Source organism: Hydra vulgaris, chromosome 12 (genome assembly GCF_038396675.1).
Source record: "Hydra vulgaris chromosome 12, alternate assembly HydraT2T_AEP".
Taxonomy (NCBI): Eukaryota; Metazoa; Cnidaria; class Hydrozoa; order Anthoathecata; family Hydridae; genus Hydra; species Hydra vulgaris.
In genome coordinates, this window is record NC_088931.1 from 67,530,001 (window position 1) to 67,552,500 (window position 22,500).

Here is a 22,500-nt window from a genome sequence, read left to right on the forward strand (position 1 = left end):
AACACAATTTCTCAAAAATGACAATAAATCAAAACTCCAAATTTGGTATGGTAGTTCTATATATGTACAAAATTCATTTGCCATAGGATTTTTAAGTTTGCCCCCCTAGTTCAGATTATATTGACTTTTAAGCTTGAATATATATTTTTATGAAAAAACTCTGGCAGATGAAACCACATTGTAGCGCCCCCAAAAAAGAAATTTTAAAAATCCTATGACAAATGAATTCTACATGTATGAAGAACATCTCCTGAAAATTTGAGCTTAATTGCTTAATTTATACTGGAGATATTATGTTTTAAAGTTTAAAAAAAAACTAAAAATCTCAAAATGAGAAAAATCAAGTTAAAAATTAAAAATCAAAATTTATGTCAATAAACACTCCTTAAAAGCTAACAGAGCTATATGAATCTGTTTTTTCAGTATTTAAGTATTCCTTATGAAGAGATCTAAATTTTTTTTCTTTGCTTTTTGCATATTGAAGTTGATTTACAACGCTTGTTTACAATGCGCTTTTGGTCCTTTAAAACCAGTTTTGGAATAGTCACAGATCCTTACAATCCAAAGTAACTTAAAACAAATTTTACCCCATCTTCACTATCATTATAATGAACTATTGCAGAGTTTATACAAAGTTCAAATGTTCTTCTACTTACAAAAATGTTTTTAGGTCCATAGAGTCCATAAAATTGAATGAAATGCTTCATTTGAATTTTGGGTTTGACATTTTCTTTTTATACCACAAACAATATAAATAGTTTAATATGACAATTATTATAAGATACAATTGTTATGACTTAAAATTATTATGACTTAAAAGCATGACCAAAAACACCGCAGATCCCTATTAATTTGGAAGCTTCACAAGATTTGTCATTTTGGCCATCTAATTTGGGTAAAAAAATGTCTTAACTTTTCGTTGCTATGGCGTTGCTAAGGCAAATAAACAAACTAGCTAATAAAATATGTTGTTTTAAACCCTTTTAGTTTGATCAAAACCTAAACAAGTTATATATCAGCAGATAGATGATAAATTTTTACATAAATACAATATTTTACCTATTTTTTCAATTTTTAATAAAAAAAATCTCTATTTTTCATAGGCCTACCACCTTAAAGATCTCTTTTGTGAAAAACCAATAAATAAATATGCACTTAGAAATAATTTTCTCATATATGAACCTTTTTGTCGAACCAAGTTTAATAAGTTTTGTATTGCTTATCGCGCACCGTATCTTTGGAATAAGATTGTTTTGTCAAATTTTGATATATTTCACACTTGTCCCACTTTCAAATATAAACTGAAAAATTTTATTTTATCTACTGATGATGTAGTCAAGTACTTCTAATTGATATTTTGTAATCTTTGTTTAGAACTTTTATTTTATTGTAAAATACGCTTTATGAAACGTTTTAATTTTTGTTTTTATCTTATATATAAATGATATAGATTCTATATATAGTAACGTCAGATTTATTTATACGAAATTTTATTTTATTCATATAGCATCGTCGGATTTATTTACGCTGTTTATTGAAATTTTTTTTTTACTTATTTTTGCTTTGCTGTAAAATGTCTAAAGCTGTAAAAGGTTCTGATGATAAGATCATTATGATCTTCTTTCAGATGCCTTGTTTGTTTGTTTGTTTATAAAATACGACAATTGTAAACGAGCAAAAAAAAAAAAAAAAAAGGTATCCTCTAAATAACCCCGACAGACAAAATATAATAAAAAAACATGTCTTCAACGAGAGTAATATCAATTATCACTTCTGCATTGGAAACATATTAACTTAAATGATAACGCAAATACAATATATAATAAATTCTTTGGTACGTTCTTCTCAATATACAATGCAAACTTTCAACTTTGTAAAAAAATAATAAAATTAAAACCCTTGAATAGTCCATGGATTACCAAAAGACTTAAAATATCCTCTAAAATCAAATAAAAACTATATATAAAATATTTAAAAACAAAATCAGATGAAAACCAACAAAAATATAAAAATTACCAACATTTATTTGAAAAAAGTCGTAAAAAACTAAAAAAAAAATTATAATTATTATAATTATAATTTAATTAGTAAATTTAAAAACAACTCAAAAAATAATTGGAGAACGTTGAAAGAAATAACAGGAAAAAAAGCAAAAACAAATTCAAACTCCCTTCTTAAGTAAATAAAATAAATAAAACAAATATAGGGGAACACGGGGCAAGATGGCGAACGTTTGGAAAAGCCTGATTTATTGTAAAACTATCAGTCATGAAACAGTAATGCTTTGTCAGTGTGTTCATGATACCATAATAATTCATTACCTGCATTGATTTTTAATTAGCAATTTGAAAAATTTGAAATAAAATTTAAAACATTAAGTTCATAAATTTGTTATCTGGTCACGTGACCGGGGCAAGATAACTTATTTTACAAATTCTGCCTCCAATTTTATAAAAGTTTAAAAAATACTTACTAAACTAACTAAAGTAACACAGAATAAACACGCTCCACAAAAAAAATGTCTAAAAAAGTTTCACCTGAAGGACACCATTCAATTTGAATAACCGGAAGCAAGGTATTTTTTTTTAGCGCAAAAAGTAAACTTATGCGCATAAAATTGCGTTAATAATATTTTAAAAAACCAATTGGCGTTTTAAAATACAAGATGAAAATATAGTTTTGTTTTCACCCTTTTTTCAGTTTTTTTGTTGAGTTGTTTTATGGAAAATCATCTTGCCCCATTCACTATCTTACCCCGTGTTCCCCTATATGAACCAAACGAAATTGTAAACGAGTTTAATAAATATTTCTTTGATAAAGGAACTAAATTGGCAAAAAAGATTCCTATTACGGAAAAAACTTCTTGTGATTTCTTATAGCCTATAAATAATTCGCTTTTTATAGATAATTTATATTTTGACTTATCTTCTGATGAGTTTGAGAAAGCTTACAAATCTCTTTCAAAAAAAAAACAAAGCTAGGGTGCGGACGAAATAAATGGCAACATAGTCATAGATTGCTTTGAAAATTTAAAATGTATTCTTTAGTCTTCAGGGCAACTATACAGCAAGGTGTGTTCTCCGACCAATTAAAAATAGCTAAAGTTACTCCTATTTACAAAGACGGGAAAAAATCAAATATTAGTAATTATCGCCCTATCTCAGTTTTTTCAATCCTCTCGAAAATTTCAGAAAGAATTATTTACAATAAACATACAATTATCTTAATCTAAATAAACTTCTATATAAAAAACAATTCGGTTTTAAAAAAAAATTGTTCAACTGAACAAGCCATTACACAGTTCATTCGTGAAATCTCCAATTCATTTAGTAGATCACAATATACACTAGGTATATTATGACCTTCTATATAAGGTTAGATACTATTCAAGTAAACAAAATTTAATTCAATTCTACTACTCATTTATTCATAGCTATATAAATTATGCAAATATTGTTTGGGGAAGTACCTCCAAAAGTAAGTTACGAAATCTCTACCATCGTCAGAAACACGCAATACGTTTAATATGTTTTGAAAATCGTTTTTCTCATTTAAATATTTTATTTAAAAACGTTAAAGCACTTAACGTTTACGAACTCAATGTCTATAAAATTTTATGTTTTATGTTTCGTAGTAAAAGTGAACAATCATTGTTCATTTTTAAAGATCTTTTTACCCATAAAGCTAAAAACAAATATATTTTACGAAATAATAATTTATTAATTGAACCCTTTTGTCAAAGAAAGTTTAATCAGTTTTGCATAAGCTATCGAGCACCGTATTTATGGAACAAAATTGTAGTTCCCAATTTTGATTTGTCAATTTCGTTTTCCGTTTTTAAAACTAAATTAAAAAACTATATTCTTTCTACTAGCAATATATATAAATATTTTTGAAATGTAAAATTATTTTCACTCAAGATAATTTGTAAAATTATTTTCAGTCTTTGTTTATTTTACATTGTTAATAGTTATTAAATAAATTCTATTTTTATTTTATTTCATATACACGTTTGATATATTATATATGGTTCTGGCGACAAGATCTTTTGGGTCTTCTTTCAGATACCAAGTTTATATATTGTTATATTACGATTAATAATTGTAAACTAAAAATAAAAATAATAAAAAAATATATATATATATATATTTATATATAAATGTTTTGGATGTGTATTTTTTGTCACATTCACCCAACTTAAACCCTATTGAAAATTTATGGAGAATATTGTCATAAACTATATACGGAAATTCTCGACAGTATAATACGATGTAAGAACTTAAAACTTTTATCCAACAAGCATGGAACGGTATTTCAAAGGTTTTTTTGAAAATCTTATTAAAAAGTATGAAAAGCCGAATCTTCGAATTAATGTAAAAGGTGAAAAGTATTGTTAAAAACTAAAATAGTTAAAAAATTATTATTTAAAACCAAAACTGTAAAGGTTTCTTCGATGTAACTATAGAAATTTGGAATGTTTTTACAAAATAAATTAGTTTTTTTCTAATAAAATATTATTTGCTTATTTATTTATTCATAATAATTCCTTAAGTAAACAAAAAAAAAAAAAAAATGCAAATACTTCGGGAATTAATTAAAATGTATATAAACTTTATGTATATATTTACATATATACGTTGAAAACTTTTGTTAGATATGTTTCATTAATATCCTTTCTTTGTTCTATACTGTACTAAGTGTAGCAACTGTTATCATTAGAGTGAGACTCATAATATTGAATTATATTATTGCAGTTTGTGCTGTGATATAATTTAGTACTTGGAGTAGCCGTGGTGCAGTGGTACATCTGGACAAGTTTTGCGACTTCGTTTCGAAAGGAGGCGTGAACTCCCATTAAATGCGCTTCCGCGGTGCTATGTGATAAGACTGTAAGAATATCTTGGGGCATCTAAAAGAAAAAAAAACGAAAGTTTAAACTTATTATCTACTGCGACCAGTCATATTTTGGTTTATACATTTGGATATATGTTATGATATAAATGATATATTGTTATGAATATTAAGCTATTATTATGTTATTTTGTAGGTATTTGTTATATAGATTTTACTAGTATCCATCCTTAGTTCTATTTAGTATCATTTAGTATAACTGTTATCATTAGTGAGATACCCATAGTTATGTATCATATTACTGCCATATCACTCCCAATAATACTTATTTTATACAGTAACCAATCGTATTACTTAATCAATGACAATGCAATGATCAACTCAGTATCTTTAACCGTATACATTTCTTATTTGAGATTTGGATTTTCCCTCATAATGTCAGTGATCAGGCCTTTTGTGAAGATGATCAACTCTTTGATAATTGGCGCGTTTTAAAAACCAATTTACGCTGCATTAGTTTTTATATATCTATATGTTAAATATTAATTTGCGCTGAAAAAACGAAACTAAACTAAAAAGAAAATTAAAAAAACAACAACTTTAACTGAAGAAAGAAACAAAAATGGTTTTTGTGACAGTCCATTGGTCAATCAATTTTGTAGAGAGTTTCATATTATTAGCGGCACAGTTAACAGTGGTTATACCGTTAGAGCATCTAATGTTAGAGCGCTTGCTTTAGACGCAAGAGATCCAGGGTTCGAAAAGAGTTCTGGGTATATTCCACGTTATTGGCAAGGAAGGAAGCGTGAACTTCCTAGTTAAAAACTTTTCTGTGGTGCTCTATGACAAGTTCTTCTTTGAACACCTAAAACAAAAAAAATTAAAGAATATATATATATAATTTCTGTTGTATTAAAATTTAACTTGAATTAACTTTAACATTACATTGGCATATTTTATAAAATTACTTATAAATACCATTTCACGTGGTAAAAATAATGGACATAAAAAATTTCAATACGATTAGTATTATTGTCTTAATTTGTGATTAATATCATTGTCCATATTGGTCTTCTTGATACAAAGGTGTCCTCTGTAATAGGTGTTTTGTATAAGTCAAAACCTTTTCTCGATAGTAAATCACGTAATATGCTTTACTTTAGTCTTGTACATAGTCAGCTTTTGTACGCAAATATTGTATGGGCCAGCACCCATAAAACCAAATTGCTAAAATTGCAAAGTCTGCAAAACCATGCATGCAAAGCAATTAATTATTTAAATAGGTTAGTAAACCCGGCCCCAGTGATGAAAAGCATGATGGTTCTAGATATTGAGAAACTTAACACATTACAGATATTAATTATTATGTATAAGTATAAAAGCAATCTTCTACCAAGCGTTTTTTCAGATAATTTTTTTATATCATTTTCTGAAAAATATAATCTGCGTTCAAACACCAGGAACGACTATCAACTAGGAAAAAACCGTGGTCCATCAATATGGAATCGTTTCCAAAATAAAAATATTAAAGACCTAAAAAGCATTTCATCGTTTAAACAACAAACTAAAATGCATCTCCTTAATTCCTGACATATATATTATAGTTTAAAGTATTTTTTTTCAGATTTTTTTGTATTTTTTCTTTTTATTTATCTTTTTTTTTTGTGTTTTCGATTTTTTACACACAAAAAAAAAAAAAAAAAAAAAATGAGCTTTGCTTTATTAAATTTTTATTTTTCTTTAAAAATTAAAGTGTTTTTTTATTTTTATTTAAATGAGTGACTAAAGGGGCTCTATGAAAAGGTTGTGATGATAAACGCATCATCCTTACCTTCTTTGAGTCCCTGACTGATTATAACAGTATATATATATATTATAAATTAAAAAATTAAAAACGTTTTTTATAAAGGTTTTTTATGTTTACGATGTTATCTATTTTATATGAAAAATTGTAATATTGTTTAATCAGCGAAATAAAAGTTAAATAATAATAAAAATATATATATATATATATGTATATATTTTAAAAACTTGTTATATTAAAAAATATATAAAAATATTTTAAGTAGATAAAAAAAGTTTTTTGCCTTCCGTATTGAGAAAAACGTACAATATTGGAAAAACATTTTTAAAAACAAAATTTAAAAACTAATGTTTTTGAAGATTTTATCAAATAAGATGAATTAAACAGACTTCAAATGACTTAAACGGCATATGAATTAAAGAGACTGCATATTAGGGTGGAGCGATTTTGAAAATTTTTGAAATTTGATTTGCCTGAGCAGCAAATCAATATCTTTTGGTGAAAAAAGAACCTTACTCTTTTTTTTTTTAGTTTAGATGAGTTCTTGAGGTTCCTCTTTGGATTCTAAATTTTTGATGGGTCCTAATATTGTTTAAATTTTTTTTTTCTAAACTATATCAACTTGATACTTAAAAGAAGCAAAATAATATGCTGATTTTGAAAATAATATTTGTTTTTATTAAAAAATTAAAATTAAAAAAGTAGAGTTGTTTTTTTCATTAAAAACCCCCGTCCTCAACAAAACGTGGGTTTTAAGGTATATTTTTGCAAGTATTTTATTCACTGAAAAATTTTTTTAATAAAATTATTATTTATGAAACAAGCATTTTTTTCTGCTTTTTTTGAGTCCAAGGTTGATATGGTTTAGAAAAAAAAAAAAATTCAAAAATATTAGGACCTGTCAAGAATTTAAATTCCAAAGAGGACCCTCAAGATCTCATCAAAATCAAAAAATATTTTTTTACTTTTATCTAATAATTAATAGACATTGATTCGTGTCTCAGTAATATTGGTTTTTAAACTCTTTTTTTTTTGCTATGAAAATCGCTCCACCCTACTGCATATAACGAATAAAATGAATTAAACAGACTGCAACAGACTTGGGATTGCCCAACTAAAAAATGTTATTGGAGCATGCCATACAATAGAAATAATAAAATTGTTGGAATATTACGAGTGTGTTAATCAACTGTTTGCTTGCTGCTGCGATACAACCAGTAGTAACACGGGGAAATATACAGGAGCAATTCAATTGCTAAGCGTAAAACTTAAACTCCCTTTAATATAATTGTTGTGCAGGCTATACATATATGAGCTGCATATGTCTCACTTCATGAAGTACTAAAAGGAAAGACAAAAGGTTCCCATAGAACATTGTGTTTAAAGTTAAAAAAAAAAGTGGAGTGAAGTTTGTACGGAAGTGAACACCTTAAATAATGTTGTAAAAATAAGTTGGGATAACCTAGAAGTTGATTCAGTGTTGTACACTTGTAAAAGATACCCTTACTTACTGTTCTAAAGCTCTGCTTAAAAATACTTTTGCAATAATTGATTATAGGAACCTTTGCCAGCTTATTGTTTTTTATCTTAGTGAAATTGTAACTAATTTTAGATTCCATCAACCTAGCGCTTGAGGCACATCTTATGGCCGACGGACTTTACCTCCTTACATTGGAAATGACAAAAAATGTTGTTAGAATAATGACAGAAAAGGAAATAAATGAGGTTCAGAAAGGATGTTTTTTTACAGCCATTTTTTACGCACCATGATTTTAAAAAAGCACCCAAGAATGACCTTGATTTTAAGACTTGCCCTTTCAGGGCAAGTCTTAAAATACAAGAGCAATGCCATAACCAGTTAAGACAGTCTTTAAGAAAGAGTATAAAACGACGCTCTAGTTACTTAACTCCTTAGCTTGTTGTGTTAGCAATTGGAGATTGTGACGTTGAAGACAATGAAAAAAAAAATGATTCATAACCTACCTAACTTTTCTAAGCCTAAATTCCATATTGGGTACCCTCAAAATATTCCAGGTCTTAATTCCAAAACAACACCACCTCTTCTGGTTGGTTCAGAGCCTTGGTATCTTTTTGAAATTATTGGAATTGGCTTACGGTATTATTGAACAATGGGCTTACGGTAGAGTAAAATCTTTGGAGAATACTGAAAGTTTTGTAAGTTCTGTAAATTTTTTAAATATCTCTCTACTACTAACGACTGCGCTGAAAGAAACATCAAGCTTATACAAGACTATGTGAAGGCATCTACAAATGATGATCAGAGGCAAAATTATAATGCTTGTTGCAAACGATCATAGAAAAAAATTACAAGCCAAAATGCCAAAAGATCAACTCGCAAAAGCATATAACGGGTGACAACTAAAAAACGAGACTGGATTTAAAGACACGTATCTCCTTAAAGGAATAAGATTTTAAAAATATAAAGACTATTTAGAAGGTATTTTTATTTTAGTTTTTAAACATTTTATGTTTTTTTTTTTTATTTTATAGAAAAATGAATAAAAAATAAATTCAAAGCAAGAAGAAATTAGAAAACGTGTGTATGAATTTTATTTAAATTACAAAAATGCTAGTAAAAAGTTAACTTATGACCACTTTAAAGTTGAGAATATATCTAAAAGTACTATCTACCAGATAATTAAACTTGCTGAAAGTGAATCTGGGTACCAAAGAGTTCAAGGAAGTAGAGTAAAAGCTAAAAAAATGACCAGGACAAACATTGAAAGGCTCAAACTCATGTTTGACCATAAAGACAGGCAGCTAAAAAGTTCAACTGTACTCACCAACACATCAGTAAAACATTAAAAAAAAGAATAAATATTAAACTAAGAAAAAAAATGACGTTTCCAAAACGCTCTGACCAGCAAAAAGCAGCAGCTAGAACTAAATGCAGTCGATTGTGTCAGAAATTCAAAAATCGTAAACCAATCATTGACGATGAGCCTTATTTCACGTTAAATTATTCCAGTATCAATGGAAATGATATATTTTATACTAGTGATGTAAAATCTACTCCGTCTACAGTTAAATACCAAACAAAACAAAAGTTTCAAAAGAAATTACTTCTATGGATTACTTTTTCTGAAAATGGAATTTCTCAACCTTATTTGGTATCAAGTGGACTGGCAGTAAATCCAAAAATCTATTTAATCAAACGTATTAAGAAGAGACTTATTCCATTCATCAATAAGTATCATTCAGATGGTGCATATGTTTTCTGGCCAGATTTAGCATCATCTCACTATGCAAAAACAGTAATCATGTACCTAAACAAGGAAAACGTGCATTATGTTGAGAAAGCGGATAACCCTGCAAACTTGCCAGAATGTCATCCTATCAAAAATTTTTGGAGTATTGTGAAAGGCCTTGTCTACTAGAAGAATTTGCATGCAGAAAATCTTAAAAAATTGCGTTCTAGAATCAAGTATTGCCTTAATAAATTTGATATTGAGCTCATACGGAGCCTAGCTCAGTCTATACCAGGCCTAGTTGATAAAGTCAGAAGAAATGGTTTAATTGAGAACAACTGATTATATATTTATAAACTAGAATAAAAATACTTTCTAGAACATTTTTCCTTTTTGTTTTATCTTACTTCTTTAAAGAGATATGTGTCTTTAAATCCAGTCTCGTTTTTTAGTTGTCACCCGTTATTTTACAACTGTTTTCCTATGCGCTTAATTAAATGTTAAGTAAAAATGTTAAGTAAATGTTAGGTAAAAAAAGGTTTTTAACATTGTGATTCATTTTCTCACTATAACAGTTGTATGTTTCATTATCTAATAATGCAAAATAAATTTGTAAGTTGGGGTTTTTTTATATTTATTGAAGGAAAATTGTCTCAATAATATGAGCGTAAAACCGAAAAAAAAATACAAATTTCTAATTATACATCTAGTAAAGTTGCTAATTTTAGATCAAATTTTTTTATATATTTTATCTTTATAGACCAAATCACATTGTTTGAACGGTATAGTCTCTTGATTTTCAAGTTTTCATCATATTTGGGGACACCTTACTGCATATAGTAGACTTTTTACGTGCGATAAATTTTCCTGACATATAATTAGTTTTGTTTCTCGACTTGCATCAAAACATCGTGGCTGAAGATAAAAAGTAATCCTAAAAATAAGAAGGAAAAAAAACAGAGTTTTGCAACAAATTAAGAAATAATGTTTAATGCGCATCTGCGCCGATTTTTTTTAACAATCGCGTGTGGTTCGCATTACATGTTATTGAATTTTTCCATAAAACGGCGTGCTATATACCCCGCACCAGCCTAATTTTTTCTGGAAAGGCTTGCTATAGTAAAATTATTTTAAATTTTTTTATAATTAAGTATGTTATGATTAAATAACATAAAAACTTTGATTTGTTAAGTAAAACGCTTTTAAATTAAAAAAATATACTATTTTCATGCTTTTATTTTTTCAGGTTTATAATTTTCTTTCACATTTGTTAATTTTGGGATTGCAGCAACAATCTGGATGAGATACCCTATGACAGGTCTTTTCAGTATAACGCAAAAAGTAGTTTGCTAAGGACACTAGTGCACATCCAAATTGGATAATCTCGTAGAGTATCGATATATGGCTATAACACTCTTGCATTTATGTTGTACTACTTGACATCTGTTTATATATAATTACCTAGTCTACATTAACCATTGATAAAACAAACAATTCCACTCCACATTAGATATTTCTTAATAAGTCATGTGGTACATACAGTTTAGTTATTCATGACCATAAATACCATTGTCATACCTTTGTTATTTATTAGCAATTATTAAATTTTACTGTTATGTTGATTATTCTTTTCATAGCAATTTTTAATTTACCTCTGTACACCTGTCTATTCATACTTTTATATTACTCTGCTATCCTCTTCTAAATTCATTATGACTCTTTAACGTATCCACTGCTCAGTGCAGTTCTATTAAAATGCATTGAATTTACACAAATAACTTTTGTCATATATGTTTTACTAGCATCCTGCTCTAGTGTTGTACTGTACCAACTAAAATAAAAGATAGTTGTACTTTATCACTCATACTAATGACACATGCTATTGTTAGATGTCATCTATGCGACTACCTTAACTGTAAATAACTCACAATTAGTAAACAACCGGGGTTGGTATTTGACCTGGGGCAAAGCCAGCTTCATAGCTGGGACTGTATAAACATTAGTGCATATTGATATGATATATAAAAATAAGTCAATATGCAATAATGTTTATGCAGTCCCGTACGTAAAACCGGCCTTGGCCACAGTCAAATACCAGCCCCCGTTGTTTACTACTCACAATGATTATCAACTCTTATTACATACTTTGATCCTTCATTTTCCTTAATGTTACACTTAATTCAACTAAAAATGTATAATTGTAAGCATGTTGTACTAAACATCATCTTGCAGTCTCAGTATTAATACGGAGATCACTGGCAATCGTTTTGATAAAATGCCCTGAGAGTCTTTTTCAAGATAACACAAAGGGCTATTTTGATAAAATATACTCTGGTGCACACCCAGAGTGGATCTTCTTGTGAAATACCTGTTTAGGATAAAAGCTGGGGGTCCTCTTGTGTTTATATTATGCTGAATCATTCATACATAATTATCTAGAAGACATCCATACAACATTTCTTTCACTAATGTACATTTATCTAGCTAATAATACAGATGCTTATAAAATAATTAATTTTACTCCAACTCTAATTTCTCTTTTACATATTCCAGTCACGTTATACGTTAACAGTTTAGTTTTTCATGACGATGACTATTAAGGTGGTAGTTGGGTGAAAAAATAGTAAAAATTGAAAATTTCAAGGTGAATGTTTTAAAATCTATAGGACTCTGTAGTTAGTTTTATTTAAAAAAATACAGGAGGTAATTTTTGATTTAAATATAAGCTCACTACTCAAACTTCCATAGCGACGCCCCTAGCAACTACTTTTGGATCACTGAAGGCTTTTAAGTATGTGTTCCTAATACTCTAGAAATCCAGAGTTAGTTGCTGTTAAGTCATTACATCATTTTATAAAAATTTAAACTGCATGCAAAAAGTCACCAAACTGATAAGTGATTTTAAAGATGTTTATTTTCTCAAAAACTGGATAAAGCAATAACTTAATCAATATTTGTTTATGTTTATAATTATTGTTTATTTGATTCAGTTAATTGGTTTTGATATCTTCTTTTTATCTTTCTTTATTATAGTTGAGCATTTTTTCTAGAAGAGAATTTTTTTATTTATTTTCGTCATTAAAAAAAAAAAAGCTTTAACAATGTTTTTACAACATAAAAATATAACATTAAAGTTTCGACCGGAGCCGGCAGAAGACAGGGTCTTATCATCCAGCCCCGTTAATATAACTAAAAAATTCAGCCGATAAAAATGAAAAAGGAAAGTAGAAACTAAAGAAAAAACTGATTTAACAATCAATTTACTATTTGCAGAAAAAAAAGAAGAAAAAAAAAATTTTTTTTAATTATTTTTTTAAAATTATTATTATTTTTAATTCTCTATTTTATTCTACTTTTATTTTTATTATACACGCACACACACACACACACATACATGCAAATATAAGTCCGTTCATATATACATACAAAACCAAATAAATTCTGTTTTATATTCCATCTACAAATGGCGTAAGTTATAATAAATATTGCATTTACAAATTGCGTTATTATTATAATATAGAATAATATCAAACATGTTTTAAGGGTTAGTGCTAAATAATGTCGTTCAAAAGGACATTTCCGAATTTACTAAAATCGCAGACCTAGAAAAATGTTAACGCATGCGTAATTTTGATGTATTTTAAAACTATAAAACTATATCAAAATTTGAAATCCACCTCGTGCGTTAAGTGTCGTTCGAAAGTACATTTATTTAAAAATGTCTTATTCATCTATTCCTGATATTACTTTTTTAATGTTTATTTTCTTAAGCAGTTAACTTTATTTTATTTATTTAGCTTATTTTTGAAATTTGTGCATTAATTTTTGATTGTAAAATGAACGAAGATAGCTGCTCTCTCGATTTAGTACATTCAGTGGGGAAGATTCTTTATTATCTTATGTGATTCCTAATCATTTACTAAAAGAGCACTGGTTTTATGATCTTAAAAATAATTTACTATTTTCAGAACTAATGTTGTCAGTTGAATCTACAGTACCTGTGGTCAAGCATGTTTTTGCCACCTATGCAAATGTTTGTGCAAAAATTGCAGAGCACGAAATGTTGCACACAGTGCATTATGTTGTTACTTGTACAGGTAGCATGGAAAAGAACTTTGAAGGTTGGCAAATTAATTAAATAATCTGTAGATAAAGTTTTGTCTAACTGTAGCAATTGTTTAACTCTATTTCATGTTTTTCCCCCTGTAACATTGTAATAAAATGAAGTGTAATTTGTTTCATTTAGAATTGTTTAAGAAAGAACACAAGTTGTTTTATGAAGACAAAGATTTTGCCTACACAGGAGTACCATTCATTGTGTCAACACGGACAAAACTTGACTGTCAGCATGGAAAAGACCAAAATATTAAAAAAGGTCCAGTATAGTTGACATTATAATATTCTTTAACATTTATATTTGTATTTATTTCATAAATAACAGATCTGCATTAAGATTTTATCTCATTTAACTTGCATTCGTTTATTTTAATGTGTAGAGTACAGATCACTATTGCCAAAAAAAGTCTTTCTGCAGGATACCAAAAAGTCTTTCTGCAGTCTTTTTCAGTCAGTTTCTTGAGTCTTTCTGCAGGATACCAAAAAATTTAATTGCTTTGCCAAGGTTTATATTAAAGAAATTGTTGAATTTCCAGAGTTTGAGGTATTGTATTGTTATAGTATTAGTATTGTTATGTTATTAATATATACTAGTTGATCCGACCCAGATCAACTAGTATATATAATAAAAAAATATGGGTTTTTGTAAGTCTATTCCACACTGACCTTTTCTATACTTTTTTCTTTATATATATATCCTAGCTTTCCAGTAAAAAAAGGTGTTAATACTGTATCAGAAATGAGCATCTTGAATTTTTGGTTGATGCAGAATTTACTGCCAATAGTAATTTATAAAGTACAAACAAACGTTACTTTCTGATAGATAAGACCATTCGAAATCATATGCTGAATGCAAGAAGAAAGCTTCGCAGATCTTTGATCAAGAATTTTTGACCAAGAATGTTTGCATGATAAAGTAAATGAATGGCAAATAACTTTTCAAGAAGCAATGATAAAGTTTAGACCAAAAGGTGTAAATATTGCTGATAGGAATGATCCTGAGCTTAAGGATTAATTGTTGTTTATTTATCCAAATATCAAATATGATTTTTGCCAAATATCATTGGCAAAAAAAGATTACTCTTGTGATATGGAACTGACCTTATTTTTTTTGATGCAACATATCGCACAACTAGGTATGCTTTACCGCTTTTTTTTTAAGGTTGTTAAAACAAACATTGATTATCAGGTTGTAGCTGTTTTTCTGTGTGAAAATGAAACCATATCTGCTATCACAGAAGTGTTATTGTGCATTAAAAAATGGATCCCTTTATTTCAACAAAAGTTTTGTTTAACTGATTACTCAAATGAAGAAATAAAGATATTGGAATCAGTTTTTCCAGGTGAAGAGTTGCTCTATAATCTTTTTTTTTAATTTTTTTTAATGCTAACTCAATCATTGCATAAACAAAGTCCAACTGTTTTTCATTAGGGTGTAATGTTTTAATTTGTGACTTTCATTGAGAGCAAGCTCGGGAGAGGTGGCTTTCTAAAACTGCTAATGGATGTTGTGTTGTTAAAGGTGCAGTTAAGTTAAAACTGCATAACATTACTCATGCAACTTCAGAGGAAATTTGCCAAAATGCTGTTGATGCATTAAAAGATTCAGAAGAGTGGAAAAGTAACCCAAAACTAGCAGAGTATTTAAATAGTACTTGGTTATGTAACCTAAAGGTTAGTATATATGTTACAAAAAATAAAAACATTTTGGTTTTTATCCATCCTTTAGCAAGAGTCATTAACAATAATTATTTATTTACTATATTTTCAAATTAATATTATTTCATAATAATTCTATTATTAATAATTGTTCTTTAATTTATTGCAGTAATGTTCCTTTTGCTTGTAGTGTTAATCTTCTGTTTCAGAGATGGGTTCTTTTGCTTGTAGTGTTAATCTTCTGTTTCAGAGATGGGTATTTGCTTTTCGACAACAACGTTTATTGTGAAATATTAATACTAACAATGGTACTGAACGACAAAACCAATTCTTCTCTGACAGCTATGCTTAGTATCTGTATAGAGGAATCTCTTCCTCACAATTACGAAAAGTTAGTCATTTATGTTAATTATGCTACAGCCACTTATATATAAGTACTGCTGATTACAAAAATAAAAAGCAGTAATTATATGTTTATTTCAAACTTTCAAAAATAATATCGTTGTTACCATTATTGTATTAGTAAACTAAATTAGATTAAATCTGGGCTAACTAGACAATTTCTTTTCTTTTAGCTATGTTGATAAAAATAGGAGAGCGCATTCATCTTACAGAAAATATAAGGATAACATTCCAACATTTTTGACAAATCGTCCACAACCTTTAGTAAAAAATTGTATGAAAACGATAGACAAAGTAATAAGCATGGATTTAGTCAGAGTTAGCGCAATAACAGACAGATTATACAATGTTGCTTCATTTCAAGTAATAGTAGAGAAACTTACCAATGCTATCTTGGTGGTGCAAAAAATTTGTTCATGTTCAGCTTGGTTATATAGTGCATATCCGTGCACTATATAACCAAGCAGGTAAGACACACCAGCAGCATGTCGTGAGCTTCTAAATGCAATAATAAATTTGACACATTTATGTGACTCTCATATAGCAACAGACAAATTGTTTGATGAGCTTTATAAATTTAAAGCAAGCTTTGAAGAAACTCTTAAAAAAGAGCAAGGGGTTGTTCTCCTTCCAGACAAAAAACCAGAAACCTGGATCAAGTCAGATACAAATTTACCACATCTTGTTAATTTTCCTGTTCAACACAAAAGAAAAATGCCAAAAAGAGTTGGTGTAAAATATACGTCATCTCCAAAGAAAAAAATGAATCTTGTATGACTGAAATTTTAACTAATCACATACTTGATGAAAATTGTGAAATGTTTGCAGTACCCAATGAGTTGATAAAAATTGAAAGTAGTGAATGTCAAGAAAAAATAGTATTATTGGATATTTGTCAAGAGTTTGATGAGGCCAACATAGTTAAAGATAATTTCCATCTTATAAGGGATTTGCACTCTATTAGTGATCTAAAATGCTCATTGATTGGAGATTCAGAAAGGAATGGCATAGAAAAAGGGAAAATGCTTAATGACAATGTCATTCACTTTTTTCAACAAATTATGTCAATTCAGTTTAACATTAATATTGGTCTGCAAGATCTGATTAAAGGAAAGGTTATGTCTTTTGATATATGTCCAAGCAATCCATTTGTACAAATTCTTCATGATGGAAATCTACATTGGGTTTGCGTTATATGATTGCAAGCCTGGGGAAATATATATTTTTGACAGTCTCTTTCAGGGTTCAATAAGTATTGAGACAAAAAGACAAATATGCTCTATCTTACACTGCCAACAAAAAAAAATTGTTATTAAAGTTCTACCAATTCAACATCAAACAAATGGTGTAGATTGCGGTCTCTATGCTATTGCGTGGGCTCGACAGGTACTTGAAGCAAACAAGATACCACCAAGTACGCTTATGTTTGAGCAAAGTAAAATGAGGATTCATCTTCTCAACTGTATACTAAACTACCGGTTAGATGTCTTCCCAACTGCCATTACCCCTTCTGTGTTGAGGAGATGTGTAGTTTCCATATTCCTCTACATTGTTCTTGTTGCATGTTTTGGATCCTTGAAGATGAACAAATTTTTAATAGGTATGTTCCAACTTTTCAAATAATGTTTTAAACATGATGTTAAACTTGGAGTTGGTGAGGCTCCTTAGTTGTTGCAATGTAAGTCTAGCTTGGAGAAGAAAAACTTTGATATACAATCGATTGATAAATAGTTCATTTTATTTTCTCTAACTTTAGTAGGTGACCGTATTGGCTTTGCATGGTAATGTTATAAATGGTTGTTTCACTATAATTTTTGTTAGTATATACATATAAAGTTATAATTAGAATCAATTGTTCCATTTATAACTTTTTATTTATAACAACTAATGGATTTGCTTTTGCAGGCAAATGGCTCAATGTTCTACGTGTAAAAATTGGTTTCATCGTGAATGTCAAAAAATTCCACAGTGCATATAAAAAGGAAGATATTTTATGGAACTGTCATAATTGCCAGATGTACACAACAAAAACCTAAGGTTAGATCAGTTAAAAAATGTCACAAGTTGTTAAGGTAATCTGGTATATTAAACTGTTGAAGTTATTGTTGATTACAACTGTTATAGTTATAGTTGTTGAAGTTATATTGTTACAAGGTTATTATATATATGATGATAGATATGGAGCATTATTTTTTTATATACATTTTCAATGTTGCAGGTTATACTTTCAAAATCTCAATTTTAATTTGAAATATTCTCGGTATATTGTTTATTTATAAAAAGTTTTACATTTTCACTAATTATTAAATTTTATTACATTCGGTATGTTTTAGTATTCTATGTTTCTTCTTTATCACTGAATTGAAATTAAATGATATTGCTGCATTCTGGCATTTCAATTGCTGTTAATATGATGCATAAACCTATGAAATAATAACAGTTGTTATTGGAAATGCATATAGCTTGGTCATGATACCAGCAATCCAGTTATTGTTATCGGAAATGCATATAGCTTGGTCAATGATACCAGCAATCCAATTTCTGTTGTTGGAAATGAATATAGCAAACTTTTTCTAAAAGTAAGTTTTTTTTTTAAGATTTTTTTATATTTGAAGTGGTATTCTCAAATGCTTAATACATAGTCAAGTAGAAATAAAAGAGGGTAAGGTAATAGTACTTATAATGTAAGGAGTGGAAATTATTTTTTAAATCAAACTAGGGGTTGTATTTCTTTTTAGTTCAAATAAACGGAAGATGGAATGAATTACCTCTATATTTTATAACTGCTGTTACACTAATTTCTATGAGATGAAATGTGCAAGCTTTATACTATAATGAGGAGTATTACCTCATAGTATAAAGCTTGATCAGTTATACATACATTGATCAGTTCGAGTTCAGGGATACAGTTTCTTTGTTTATACCAAATAAAAATTTATTAATAATGTGGTGTAAATGAGGCCGGTGTTGGTAAAAATTAAAAAAAATAAGTTAATAAACTTGTATTAAGCATTTAAAACTATGCTATGATCGACTTATAGTGTCTCAATATATATTGCACAATAAAAATTTAATTTTTTATTTTTAGCTAACAGTCATTATTGGCGCCATGACCTGCAAGTTTTACGTATAAATCTGTTATCACAGTCCCGTGCTGCACCATCGCTCCAGTGTTTAGTCTGATTTGCTCTAGCAATTTATTTATGAGTAGTTATAACATGAATGTTAAATGAGTTTAACATAAATATATGGAATCTTGTGTAAAAGTTTTTACTGTGTAAATAACAAAATAGTAAATTCAGTTAACAAAGTGAGAGCGACGTGGGTGTTTTTTTCCTGACCAGATATCAAATGCAAAAAATATTTATAACAAATTAATCTTTGGTCGTAATCTTGTTTAACTACCCATTTATGACCTGTTTTTTCTTACAAAAATTAAACTAGAGTTGGCCTTAATCTGAATACGAGGTTTATAGCAAACCTGGGAAATTAGTAACTAAAAGGGTTTTATTATTTGTTAACTAGATGGTTCGAGAATTAAGGAATTGCGATTGAGAAATGACTCATTTTATAATAGAAATAGTGTTTTTTTTTTTTTTTTTTTTTTTTTGCTGCTGCTGCCAAACATTTAACTTTTGAGAATTAATAAAATATTTATTTAAATAATTTTGAATTTACATCATCGAAGATAGATTAATTTTATTAATAATAATTAGTGACAAAAATGGGCCGATTTTTTTAAATAAAAAACACGCAATAGTTTGTTAAGGCTTAGTTCGACGAAATCCCACAGCTCATTAACAATTTTTCAAGACTTTTCAAGTCCAAGCTCTTTAGAAATAATTAGTATAACCAATACTATTGATGTTTTTTTGTAATGACAATAAATATTTGGTGTTAAAACTATGAGTAGCCAATGCTAGTTGCGACGTTATGTTCCCTAAATTCATTTGAGATAAGAATAGAAAATTTAAAAGAAAAGTGAAACGGTAAGCGATTTTGGAGACCTAAATTTATATACAAAAAAACAAAAGGACGACTCTATATATATATATATATATATATATATATATATATATATATATATATATATATATATATATATATATATTAGATTATATTATAAACATTAGCATTTAGCTAATTCCTGGTACTGCGGGTAATAGTAACATATATTTTATATATATATATATATATATATATATATATATATATATATATATATATATATATATATATATATATATATATATATATATATATATATATATATATATATATAAGGACGACTATATTTATGAAAAAATTATTGATTTTGTGAATGATTTTTCGAAACTTAATTGTTAACTCCATGCCTTTTTAGCATTTTATTTTATTATTTTTATTCTTAAATGACCAACGTTACAGTATCTTAGCATAGATTGTATGGTATATGCAAATTTTTCAAGTTTCAGTTGACGCTAAACAAAATTTATGCTATTTAATCTAAAATAAAACAGCTGCTTTTTGTTATACTGCCCCCTTAATATTTGTGCAAGTTTAGTATTACTAATTAACTATATAATGCGCTTATTGATCAACATTAGAAGCGAATTCAGGAAATTCGCCATGCTTGCTCCATGCATGGCCCACCATCGGCCGACAAGCACGTGTTACTCACCGTTCAATGGATGGCAGCCGTTTTAGCCCTTGCTTCGCCAGTGCTTATTTTAATGTTATTTTTGGTTTCTTTTTTATCTATTTTTAATTACTTTTACCCGGCGTTGCTGTGCCATTGCTCATTTTTATGTTAATTTTGTTTTATTATTTTTATTTCGTTATTTTTATTTAGGGTAGATTAGGGTAATATGAGCACCTTGGTAATATGAGCATACTTAAAGATTTCTTAGATGTAAGCAGTGAAGTTAAAGTTGCTATGTATTTCTTGAATCGACTTTATGTGGTGATTACAGGAATCAGTAAAATTAGTGTAAATATATATGCAGTAATTAGCGGGTATCGTATAATTAAAACGCTGTTAAATTTTTTGCGCTTTTAAAATAATATCATCACGCATGAATAAATCTGTGGCGCGAAATTTTAGTTTTAAAATAATAAAATTAATTTTTTCATAAAGAAAAATATGTTAGCTAAAAATCCAATCCTTTTTACCTTGAAAAACAATGCATAGAACTATTTAGTTTTGACTTTAAAGATGCCATTTTTGTGTAATATGAGCATGCTCAAATTACCCAGTATTTTTCATTGAAATTATTTAGTTTTAAGTCCTAAAAAAGCTGTGGTTTTATTTGGTTTTTTGAATAAAAATAAAATATAGTAAAACTCTTTAATATTGTAACAATGCTAAATATTTTTCTGTAATTTAAATTCAAAAAAATTGAATTTTTATTGCTCAAAGGTTTGAGTTGATAAAATTGAAAAAATAACGAACTAATTTTTTTTTTATCTTGCGGAAAACATAGCAGTATTGTTTCAACAAAAAGTGGCTTAAAATTTGATCTTTTAATAAGTTTTGTTAATAACGAATCATTATATTCCAAAAATTAGTTCCAATTGTCAGGTTGGTATTTTTTTTTACAAAATTAATGTTTCCCAGCAAACATGACAACGTTTAATCAACGTTGAAAACCGGTCGCAAAAGATGTTGCGGAAACGTTGACAAAGTAATCGATTTTGCAAAGATATGTAACGCTGTTTAATAGACGTTGATTAAACGTTATTGCGTAACGTTGAAAAAACGTTACTAAATGACGTTACAAAAGCGTCGCAACTAAACGTTGAAAAAGCGTTACATAAAAAGCGTTGAATAAACGTCGCAACTTAGCGTTGAAAAAAAAAGAAAAGGCAATGAAAACTTAATAGAATGCATGCAGATGGTATAAAAAAAATATTTTGATAAAGTTATGTTTTATAACTTCTTTTTATTGCGGCTAATTTAAAACTTTTAGATTTTGCATCAAATTGTATATAATATACATAAATCTCAGAGTATATTTAGTTTATTCAGGTTATTTTTGTTGATGATTTATTTATTTTAAAATGACCATTTTAATAAATTGCAAAGTTGTATTAAATATGTTATTTCTAAGTTACAAATAGCACTTAATTTTAATAAGATTCAGATGTTTTAAGTAATATCAAAATTAATAAAACATAATAAGTCAGACTAAATTTAGTCTGTTCACAGACTAATTTTTTTATTTATTTGAAAAACTTTAAGCACCTTACCCTAATTATCAAGCAAATAGTCAGTATAAAATCTTCGACCAATAATAAAAGTATGCATTATTAATTTTTTTTAATATAAAAACACGTTTGGATAAGAAACTTTATTTCCATTTTTTTTAAAAACTTCTAATTTTAATAGGAAAAGTATTAAGTCCTAATTATAGAGTTGGTGTTGTATATTTAATTCTAACATTTATTCTTTATCATATATTTTTATTTATTTTAATAATA

The 22,500-nt window shown here is 27.9% G+C and overlaps 2 protein-coding genes across 2 annotated transcripts in view; one reads left to right on the forward strand and one right to left on the reverse strand.

The window, feature by feature from the left end:
• Window positions 1–10,607: 10,607 nt before the first annotated feature.
• The window catches only part of LOC136088942 (uncharacterized), a 29,426-nt gene continuing 17,533 nt past the window's right edge, over window positions 10,608–22,500 (reverse strand). Inside the window, exon 2 of the mRNA XM_065814220.1 lies at window positions 10,608–10,798. Coding sequence (XP_065670292.1) covers window positions 10,675–10,798 — 124 coding nt within the window. The 3' untranslated portion in view covers window positions 10,608–10,674. The remainder of the gene's footprint in view (window positions 10,799–22,500) is intronic.
• On the forward strand, window positions 13,838–19,307 carry LOC136089122 (uncharacterized). The gene is made up of 9 exons (XM_065814848.1): window positions 13,838–13,985; window positions 14,111–14,244; window positions 15,170–15,323; window positions 15,446–15,654; window positions 15,849–16,030; window positions 16,215–17,641; window positions 17,947–18,078; window positions 18,375–18,620; window positions 19,130–19,307. The coding sequence occupies exons 1-6, from the start codon at window positions 13,838–13,840 to the stop codon at window positions 16,498–16,500; spliced, it is 1,113 nt and encodes a 370-aa protein (XP_065670920.1). The 3' UTR covers window positions 16,501–17,641; window positions 17,947–18,078; window positions 18,375–18,620; window positions 19,130–19,307.

Bases quoted from the DNA above. Each gene is read 5' to 3' on its own strand.
- LOC136089122 (XM_065814848.1), top strand. From the start codon at position 13,838: ATGTTGTCAGTTGAATCTACAGTACCTGTGGTCAAGCATGTTTTTGCC. The intron at 14,245-15,169 runs GTATAGTTGACA...ATTGATTATCAG, and splicing joins AAAATATTAAAAAAGGTCCA to GTTGTAGCTGTTTTTCTGTG. The intron at 15,324-15,445 runs GTGAAGAGTTGC...ACTTTCATTGAG, and splicing joins ATTGGAATCAGTTTTTCCAG to AGCAAGCTCGGGAGAGGTGG.